Source organism: Vulpes vulpes, chromosome 10, assembly GCF_048418805.1.
Source record: "Vulpes vulpes isolate BD-2025 chromosome 10, VulVul3, whole genome shotgun sequence".
NCBI classification, from domain to species: Eukaryota; Metazoa; Chordata; class Mammalia; order Carnivora; family Canidae; genus Vulpes; species Vulpes vulpes.
In genome coordinates this window covers 89,790,769-89,801,328 of record NC_132789.1, presented here as the reverse complement: position 1 = coordinate 89,801,328, position 10,560 = coordinate 89,790,769, and the positions used below count along the sequence as shown (strand labels likewise).

Below are 10,560 nucleotides of genomic sequence, written 5' to 3'. Positions count from 1 at the left end.
AACAAATAGTCTTTTGTAAGGATTTAGGATTAAACAGCAGAAGTGTTGGTACTTCTTTCAATCTGGATGTGTTTCTCCCATTAATATATTTAATAAAAATTTGCAGTAAGCTTGGTTTCAGAGGAGGAAAGGAGAGATAATAAAAAACAGGTATGAATAATAGCAGTAATGCACAATTGTAAATTATCAATAGGAGATGATGACAAACATGTTTTCCCAATATAGAAGGAAACTCTAGGGGTAGAGTAAAAAGGGAAAGCCCCTCCTTACTATCTGATTTTGCCCCTTTTCCCTTCAGCTGTGCTTCTAATCACATACGTGGGATGTGGTTTTCCTGGTCCCTAACCCCAGGTTTTTCACTGGGGTAACTAGATGGATCCTCAGTGAAAAAAAAAAAAAAGGCTCCCATTTCCCCTCTGGCAGATGTGGTGCTACACTAGCTAGTTCTTTCAGTCAAGGGGAAGAAGGGAGCTTCAACATTCACCACAAATGGAGAGCCTGTGAGAGTGACCAACACTTGGGTGAAGGTGGTCAAAAGGTACAAACTTCCAGCTATAAAATAAGTCCTGGGGATACAATGTACAGCATGGTGACTATAGTTAATAACATGGCACTGCATATTTGAAAGTTGCTGAGAGAGTAGATCTGGAAAATTCTCAATACAAGGGGGTAAAAGTGTTTTGTAACTACGTGTGAATGTTGACTTATTATGGGTGATCATTTTGTACTATATACAGACATCGAATCAGCATGTTGTGCACCTGAAACTAATGTAACACTGTATTTTTTAAAGATTTTATTTATTTATTCTAGTATTTTATTCATTCTCGTATTAGAATAAAGAAAGAGAGAGAGAGAGGAGCCAGAGTGCACAAGCCAGGGAAGAGGCAGACGAAGAGGGAGAGGGAGAAGCAAGCCCCCTCCTTCAGCAGGGAGCCTGATGCAGGATTCGATCCCAGGACCTGGAGATTATGACCTGAGCCGAAGGCAAAACACTTAACCGACTGAGCTACCCAGGCGCCCCTGAAACTAATATAATGTTATATATCAATTATATCTCAACAGTAAGAAAGGAAGAAAGAAAGAAAGAAAGAAAGAAAGAAAGAAAGAAAGAAAGAAAGAAAGAAAGAAAGAAAGAAAGAAGAAAGAAAGAAAGAATAGAAAGAAAAAAAAGAAAAGAAAAGAAAAGAAAAGAAAAGAAAAGAAAAGAAAAGAAAAAGAGAAAAAAAAAGGTCAACACAGAGGGGCAGGAATATATTTCCAGGTCATTCATTCATTCCTGAGAATACTGACCACGGGGACCTACTGCTTCCACCAAGCAGGCAAAGTCTCCTGCTGCCACGACCACAGGTTAAAAATAGGTATGTTATCTCATCCCTTGGCTAAGGAAGGACTTGCGCTAAGTGGGATTATGGCACCAGGCTTCATCTTAAGGTTGAGGCAGGTTTGTTCTGGTCGAGGTCAGCCCTCTGTATTTGCTCTCAGCCCCATACTGGAAGGGGTTGCATCACACAGCTTCCCAGGCCCCCCCTCCCTCCTCACAGCAAGGGCTAATGCTTCACTAGCCTTTGCAGATGAATGTGCTTCACAGGAGAAAGTTTGAGCTGAGCCGAGCCAAAAAGGAGGAGCTTCCAACTTGTGAGCCAATTCTGAGAAGCTGCCTGAGCACAGGGTGGTAGCCAGGATGAGGAAAAAGACGGGAAAGACCTCCCTGCCTTACTGGAAAGGAGGCCCCGTGACCAGCTCCAGCCACTGGTGGCCCTGGCCATCCTTGGAGCTTCCATAAAGGGACAAGAGGAGCCCCAGAGGCCACAGTGCTGCCATCACAGGGCTCGGAGCACCGGGCACCTAGACACCATGACTTGGTCCTTGAGTTGCCAGGGCCTAATTCTCTGCTTCTATACTCTTTTACTGCTTCCTTCGACATGCCTGACAGTAAGTGTGCTGTTTAGAGAACATAGTTACACGGAAAGCTGACAAATATATGATCAACTAGTGACATTTCTGTGTTTTTCTCCTCCAGTACACTGCTACCAGAGACAACTGCTGCATCTTAGATGAAAGATTTGTAAGTAGTTTTCATGTTTCTCACTGCATGTGAAGTGGGGAGGGGCAGAGGAATATCATTTGGCATTTTAAACTTTATTTTTTATTTATTTTTCATTTTAAACTTAAAAAAAAAAACCATAATCGAGGTTTTACCTGTTTTTATTAATGGATTTTATGCAGGGTTTTTTTTTTTTTTTTTTTGAATCAAGATTTCTAATCACTCTATTCTATTCTCAGGGTAGTTATTGCCCGACTACCTGTGGAATTGCAGACTTCCTGTCTACTTACCAAACCGGAGTAGACAATGATCTGCAGACTTTGGAAGACCTCCTAAGACGAATTGAAAACAAAACAGCAGAAGCCAAAGAAGTGATCAAATCAATCCAAATCTCCTATAATCCCGATGAGCCACCAAAGCCAAGTGAGAAACAAAATACTGCCGGCTGAGACAATGATTCATGACATTCTTTTGCTGCCATTGCCAGTGGTTCCATTTGCTTATGCCTTTTTATGTCTCTGATCCCATATTACAGACAGGGTCGTGGGTGCTACCAAGGACTCCAAGAAAATGATGGAAGAAATTATAAAATACGAGGCATTGGTTGGATCGCACGAGTCGAATATTCGGTAAGCATTTTTGTTTTAATTCATTCTCCAAGACTTAGTTTTTATTCAGTATCCCAATTTTCAGGGAAGTAACCTTTTTACCTTTCCCCACTTACAATAAACAATTGATTGGCATTAGCCTGACCATCTTGAACACAGTGGAGGTAGGAGTTTTTAGTGTGCTATGAATTGCACTGGGTCATAATTACTTTTTAATAATTATATGGGAGGGGGGTGCCTGGTGGCACAGTCAATTAAGTGGCTGCCTTTGGCTCAGATCATGATCTCAGAGTCTTGGGATCAAGCCTCATGTCGGGTTCCCCCTCAGTAGAGAATCTGCTAGTCCTTCTCCATATGCCTTTCTCCCTGCTTGTGCTCTCTCTCTCTCTCTCTCTCTCAAATGAATAAATAAGATCTTTAAAAAATAATTATCGTATGGAAGAAAGGTGTTCTAGATGTCATCAAATACTCTTCTGACCAGAATTATCAAAATGGTCACCCCTTATCCAACTTATACAACAAAAATTCAAACTGATGGGAATTTGGTTGTTGAAAATAAGTCTTGGGCAGCCCGGGTGGCTCAGCGGTTTGGTGCCTTCTTCAATCCAGGGCGTGATCCTGGAGACCCAGGATCGAGTTCAACATCGGGCTCTCTGCATGGAGACTGCTTCTCCCTCTGCCTGTGCCTCTCTCTCTCTCTCTCTCTCGTAAATAAATAAAATATTTTTTAAAAAGATTTTTAAAAAATCTTTTTAAAAAAGATTTAAAGTCTGTTAATAAAAATGCCAACAAATAAGTGATGGGGAATTTGAAAGTAGAGGTATAGGGAGGGTCTTGGCTACAGTAGTATATTATATTGAAGAAAGAGCAGAAAAAAAACTCATTTTAAGGAACCAAGCATAAAATTGTAAAGCAACATGTTGATCACGGCACTATGAACCTACAGTCATGTACTCTCCTCTCTTTACTTGAAAGTAAAACGTCTCTGTTAACCACTTCGTAGGGATTTATAGACTTTCTGAGCATAGGGTCTCAGATATAGTTTAGTTTCTTATTCAATTTTTTCCCCTAAATTTTTCTCAAAGTAGCATAGGAAATTGAGACAACTGGTGGCTGGAGAGAAGTGATCCCGAAGGGATCTATCATCTGTTTGGTATCGGAGGCTATTATTATTTTTGTGCTTATTGTTAGCATTATAATTTGCATTATTATTGCCCATCATTGAAGTTCAAGGAAACTATTGTGCAGAAATTTTCTAAAGCTCAGGAGAGAAAAAAAAGGGTTCAAATAGTTTGTCTATCCTTTACTTCAAAGAAAGATACAATAGTCTATGCATTACAGTTTTCTGTCATTTCTGAATATGCACAAGCCACCTTGGGAGAAACCCCCCAAAACAGATTTTTATTTCCCTCAGACTCTTTCCAAAGCTATGTAAATGGAAACATTAAGAAGAAGGACAAAGTGTCTATTGTTTTGTTTTATGTAAAATAATGGCCAGATACTTTCCCCATGTGAGTTACAGACTGAAGTCCATCAATAGATCCTCAGTGGATCTACTGTGAGAAGGAATAGCTTTGGACTTGTCAATTACTGAGCAGAACCTCTCCTTCCCTACAAATATTCTGTCCTAAGAAAATCAGGTGACCAGGTTCCTCACTCACATAGGTTGTTATTTGCTGCCCTTTATGCAGAAGGTTAAAAACTGGATGATCAGGGCACCTGAGTTGCTCAGTTGGTTAAGCAGCCTACTCTTGATCTCGGTTCAGGTCTTCATCTAGGGGTCAGGAGTTCAAGTCCCATGCTGGGCTCCATGCTGGGCATGGAGCCTTCTTTAAAAAAAAATCATCAGAATAACTGCTAAAGATGACATTTTATCAACAAGGACTGTTGTTTTCTTTTCCAAGGAGTTTAGAACTTCAATTCACCTCAACTCAGTAACATAATTTTATAAATTTTCCGAGACTGAGGTAATTTATCAGGAAATACTTCTTGAGAACATATTTTGTAAAGAAGATACAGAATTAGTCCCCTGAAAGGAATCCTCTATTGTCTCATTTTTCTGCTTGTAGATTTTTGCTGGAAATATATAATTCAAACAGCCAAAAGATCAATAACCTGAAACAGAAGGTAGCCCAGCTTGAAGCAAAGTGTCAGGAACCTTGCAAAGACACAGTACAAATACATGATACAACTGGGAAAGGTAAGTGAAAGGTTTGTATTGGGAGGATTCTTATCACAGCACATATATAAGGCAAAGGATAACGTATAGAAATAACTTGGAAAGTGTTTAGTCATTAAATCTAAAGTGGCCAATTGCTTAGACTTTTGTTGAGTAGCTGAAAATAGTTTGAAAGGAATGATGATGTGGGAAGTCAGACAATGCTTCTTGGGACATCAATAGTTTGCAACATGTAAAAAGCTCATCGTGAAGGCTGGAACAAAACCTTCTTCTCTTCTCCTCCTTCTCCTCCTCCTTCAGATTGTCAAGACATTGCCAATAAGGGAGCCAAGGAGAGTGGGCTTTACTTTATCAAACCACTGAAAGCGAAGCAGCAGTTCTTAGTCTACTGTGAAATTGATGGGTCTGGAAATGGATGGACTGTGCTGCAGAAGGTATTTCTCCCTCCCCGTGTATATGTGATAAACACCCAGATCAGCATCCACCATGTGCCAGATACTTTTGCAAGCCCTTTGTGAACATTAGTCTTCACAATTTCCCAATTTTCCTACGAGATACGATCATTATCTCTAAAGAGGAGGAAACATAGATACAAGAGGTTCTGTATGTAACTTGCTGAAGGTCACATAGTGAGTAACAGAGTCAGACAGTCTGGTTTCAGAGTCTGTGCTTTGACTCTACAGTGTGTTGGGGCTGATGTTGTAGATTCACGATAGGGTATAATCATGGGATTGGAATGACAAAGAGACCTCTTGCATCAGGCCACTCAAGATCTAAGGCTGCCCATGATGAAAAGACAAAGTCGCCCGGAGGATATAGTTGGGTTATTCCAAGGCAAGGGCCCTCTGTTACCTCTGCCAGGGCCAGGCACCCAAGGCAGATCCTTTAACCTTCTGTTTAATCTAGGATCACTGTTACAACTAATCCAGCAGGGGGCCTTAGAGGGAGTGAGTGAGGGAAGCGCTGGCCACAGAGGCAGGTTGAGCAATGAACAGGTTGACCTTTCCAACAGAATAAAAATCAGCAATATCAAGGTGGGGTTCTGAAGTCCTCTAAGTGCCTTTTAAAAACTACCTCTGGAAAACAAAACAAAACAAAACAAAAACAAAAACAAAAAAAAAAACCAAACAAACAAAAAACTACCTCTGATCTAGGATTTGCCACATACCAGACTCTTTTCAGTATTTCTCTCAATTCTCTGGTGTAATCCTGCAACAACCCTAAGAAGTAGGCATCCTCATTCTAATTTTACAGACGAGGAGACTAAGGCAGCTTGCCTAAGTTCACTTAGTATATGGTGCAATCATACTACCCAGATTTTCAACAAGATATTTGTAGCATCTTCTTTATGTGCACTGATAATCCACTCTCTCCTTTTGTCCATGCAATTGTGTAATTAGAGGCTTGATGGCAGTTTGGATTTCAAGAAAAATTGGATTCAGTATAAGGAAGGATTTGGACATCTGTCTCCCACTGGAACCACAGAATTTTGGTTGGGAAATGAGAAGATTCATTTGATAAGCACACAGTCGGCCATACCATACGCATTAAGAATACAGCTGGAGGACTGGAACGGCAGAACCAGGTACTGTTCAGAAAGGACTTCTAGTTTTTGTTGTAGAGACAGTCCGGAATGTGCACTCTCTGACTATCAATAGACTGATAGCAAAGACAGCCTGACAAATGCAAAGAGCGCATCCAACCATTTTCCCCCAGAGTCAGTTTGGTTCTTGGGCCGTTCAAAGAGGTAGGTCTCATCCAGGTCGGAGAGTGTTTTGGTACAATCTCCTTGCCCTGGAACCGTATAGACTAATACCTAATGATTACTGAGCGCTTATTATGTACCAGACATTGAACATGAAATCATAATCTAATCAAAATAACTGTTTCATGAGGAAGGTACTATTATTAATCTCATTTTACAGATTACCTTTCCCTAGGTCACATTGCTGGTATATGGTAAAGATTAGATTCGAACTCAGGTAGTTTGACCCTTCAGCCTGTCCTCCTAATGACTACTCTGGTTGAAAAGTGAATCCAGATTTTTTAAACTTCCTGGTGCTTTAATGACAATTCATTCAGTCAATCCATGAGCTACCTTAAAATTAAATCAGCTAGCTCCTTTGGTGAAAGTCCCTTCTCTGGCACAGCTCCCTGGGAGGTTTGAGCACAGCTTTCCTAATTAAAATTCAGGAAAAAAAATCTAATCCTTTTGCTATGTCTATGAAATAATGAAATATTTTTGCCTCCAAACAAGTATTTTTAATTTTTTTTTTAAATCAGAAAGTATCATAGTCAGCAGACCTTCTCCTGTAAGGACACTTCCCAATTTCCAAGTATTGGAGATTAGGGAAGAGGCTAAATATTTTCTGAAAATTTCTATTCATGCACCAAAGCCCATTCTTTCCTGCACCCCATAGATTTCTGGCCCATATTCACAATTTTTTTCCAGGGAAGTATCGCTCTCTGATCCTACAGCTTATATTTTGTGGGCCACACAGGAACCATTTCTTTCATGTGATGCTCTAAGAAACCCTCCTTCTTGTCACTATCATACTGCTTTGGGAAAGAAAAATCCCTTTAGCACCTTATCCTTCATGAATGGCTAATAGGGCTGTAACTCCTTCAAATTTGGTGCATTAATTAATGATCACTCAGTGTGTGCAATGCTAAACACTTAGATAAAGGTGGAAAATACAAAATGAATCAGATTCATCCACACACCTGGATATGATATTAGGACTTTATAGGAAAAATGCATTAAAATGGCTGATATTTTTAGATGTCACTGGGATGCCCTGAAGGCTTCTAGATTTATGGGTGGTGTTGATGAGCTCTGAACTGGCTCACACATCCATTGCCTCTTGCCAGATTTGCTGACAATTAAACTCAGTGAGCACATTTCAGACTTAAGAAGCAAAGTTAAAACATCCAAACAATTTTCCTATAAAAAAGGGAACTTCTGAGATCCCTAATGAGGGTCTAGATATGATGTGTATATTCCCTTCTTTATAGTACTGCAGACTATGCCATGTTCAAGGTAGGACCTGAAGCTGACAAATACCGCATGACGTATGCCTACTATATTGGTGGAGATGCCGGAGATGCCTTTGATGGCTATGATTTTGGCGATGACCCTAGTGATAAATTCTTCACATCCCACAATGGCATGCAGTTCAGTACTTGGGACAATGACAATGATAAGTATGAAGGAAACTGTGCTGAACAGGATGGATCTGGTTGGTGGATGAACAAGTGTCATGCTGGCCACCTCAATGGAGTTTATTACCAAGGTATGGTTTTCTTTCTTACATATATGAATTAGTGTATAGTCTATATTTTTATAAAAGGTTAAACATAGAAAGAAGAAAATTAGAAATAATTAGTGAAGAGATTGGGGGCTTATTATATAGTTCTACACTTTAAACCAGAATTGGATAATACTAAACTTATACCTCAAATCAGCCCCTCTATTAGAAATCCACCCAGTTGACACTTTGTGTTATGGTATCTCATCTAGATTTACCATATATATGATCTGGATGGACAAACATTATCATTTTTTAAAAGATTTTCATTATTTATTCATGAGACACACACAGAGAGAGGCAGAGATGCAGGCAGAGGGAGAAGCAGGCTCCATGCTCGAAGCCTGATGTGGGACTCGATCCTGGGACCCCGGGACCATGCCCTGAGCCAAAGGCAGATGCTCAACCACTGAGCCACCCAGGCACCCCAAAATTATCATATTTATGCTTGTTAACACATTAGCCTGATGCAGCTTCCCATGAGCTATGTGACAGATATAACCAGTGAGCAGTAAGCAGGTGTCTGAAGGACTCGAGTTAAGAGCAGGGAAGTAATGGTAAGGGCATGGTTCCATGGAAGCTTGAGATTCCAACCTACAAAGTGTAGGCACTTATTTTTGAGTGGAAGTAGCAAGCTGTAGTTTGCTCTAAGGCTGGAATACTTCTAAACACTGGATTTAGCTGACAAATTATTATTACTACCCAGAATTATGTGTTGGGGAAGCCCTACTGATACTGAAAGATCCATTACGGTAGACAATCTCACTTCCTCAGGGTATTGGACTAGCCAATAGATAATTCATAACCCTCTTAAAATCTATTTAAATTTACCTTTTGATTTTTGCAACAATCTCCTCCCCCCACCTTTTTAAAAGAAACTTAACATATCTTCGCACCTACAAACCACGTTATTAAAAGACACTCTCGGAGGGTGTTTAATCCACATGACACAGAATAGCTATGTTGATAGCCTGTGGTACAACCCAGTATTGGACTCAGATAATCCTTTACAAAATTGTGTAAGATCTGGTGCCCAAGGACAAGGAGAAGTCAAATCGATAGTCTCCACTGTATAATGGAGATGTAAAATAACTTTCCAGAATTGTTTTTTAAAGTTGTATACTCTCCAGTGAAATTGTGTTCAGATAACCTGAGGTCATCTGATCAGGAATTGTGTTCTGACATTCTAATTGCTTGTAGAAAGATAGCTGATTCCAGGATGGCTAAGCTCAGGAAGAGAGTCTGATCAGGGAAATGGGGGTTCTAGCCCTGTTAGTAGAGAATACACTTAAGTATGGATGTGATCAAGAAGTACAATGTAGATATAAGAGGTTGACTCATAATAAATGTAGTTCAATTGTAAATCAGGATTTTAGGAATCTTTAGGGATTTTTCAGATAATATAACACTATAAATTTGATGTACGTGACAGTATATTTTGTAATATACCATACTTTACGGACTTTCAGAGGTAAGGAAATTCAAGAACAATTATATGTACATCTATGATTTATTTTAGGTGGCGTTTACTCAAAAACATCTACTCCTAATGGTTATGATAATGGCATTATTTGGGCCACTTGGCAATCCCGGTGGTATTCCATGAAGAAAACCACCATGAAGATAATCCCATTCAACAGATTAACCATTGGAGAAGGACAGCAGCACCACCTTGGGGGAGCCAAACAGGTTGGACCAGAACACCATGTTGAAATACACTATGACTAAATCATTTTATCCTGAGAATTAACTTAATTTTTGGTAGTCCGCAACGTTTCAGAAACATTTCTGAAAGTCTCTTACTGTATTTATTAATTTTAAATACTTTATTAAGAGTATTTAGCCTTACTTGGAAACTAAAACTCACTTTGGATTATATTCTCAAATCACTGAACTTGGAGTTCTTTAAAATTTGTTTATTTAAGGAGATAACATTTTAGCTTATCACTTAAATATATAATAATAAAATTATTGACATATTTTGTATTTTAATAATGTCATTTTTGTCTTAGTGATTCATTTGTTTTTATTACTTCTTAAATATTTTGGTTTATACTAATAAAATCAGAATAAATTCTAACATTTCAAATGCCTAAGTATTTTTTCCATGGTTTTTACACCCAAATCATTCATATTTAATCATTCTTTTTAAATGGAGAGGATTATATCTTTTTATTTTTGTTTTGCTCATAGGCTGGCGACATTTAAAAGACCATTTCAAAAGTGATCTGCTTTTTTTAAAGGACTTTACCTGAACAGAAAAATATAATATTTTTCCTTTGGGACAATGGACTTACAAAGCCTCACTTCATTTTAAGAGTAAAAAGAACCCATGTTAAGAACTCCACTATCAGTTTTATGCTGGTGATAATTTATCTACATGCCATTTCAATAAACATTTTGTTTCCTAAAACTAGA

General features: G+C 38.9%; 1 protein-coding gene across 2 annotated transcripts; it reads left to right on the top strand.

Annotated features, from left to right (window-relative positions):
* The first annotated feature begins 1,601 nt into the window (after positions 1–1,601).
* Positions 1,602–10,560, top strand: FGG (fibrinogen gamma chain). Of its 2 annotated transcripts, XM_026016631.2 has the most exons (10): positions 1,602–1,935; positions 2,024–2,068; positions 2,287–2,470; positions 2,583–2,676; positions 4,725–4,855; positions 5,135–5,268; positions 6,235–6,419; positions 7,850–8,127; positions 9,662–9,831; positions 10,336–10,560. In XM_026016631.2, exons 1-10 carry the CDS (start codon positions 1,858–1,860, stop codon positions 10,348–10,350), a joined length of 1,314 nt encoding a protein of 437 aa, XP_025872416.1. In that variant the 5' UTR covers positions 1,602–1,857; the 3' UTR covers positions 10,351–10,560. The 2 variants fall into 2 exon arrangements, with proteins under 2 accessions (XP_025872416.1, XP_025872415.1); XM_026016630.2 differs by lacking the exon at positions 10,336–10,560 and having other exon boundaries at positions 1,779–1,935; positions 9,662–9,874.

Excerpts from the sequence above, each read along its gene's own strand:
- FGG (XM_026016630.2), top strand. The coding sequence starts at position 1,858 with ATGACTTGGTCCTTGAGTTGCCAGGGCCTAATTCTCTGCTTCTATACT. Across the intron at positions 2,677-4,724 it reads TCGCACGAGTCGAATATTCG|ATTTTTGCTGGAAATATATA; the intron begins GTAAGCATTTTT and ends TTCTGCTTGTAG. Across the intron at positions 6,420-7,849 it reads GACTGGAACGGCAGAACCAG|TACTGCAGACTATGCCATGT; the intron begins GTACTGTTCAGA and ends CCTTCTTTATAG.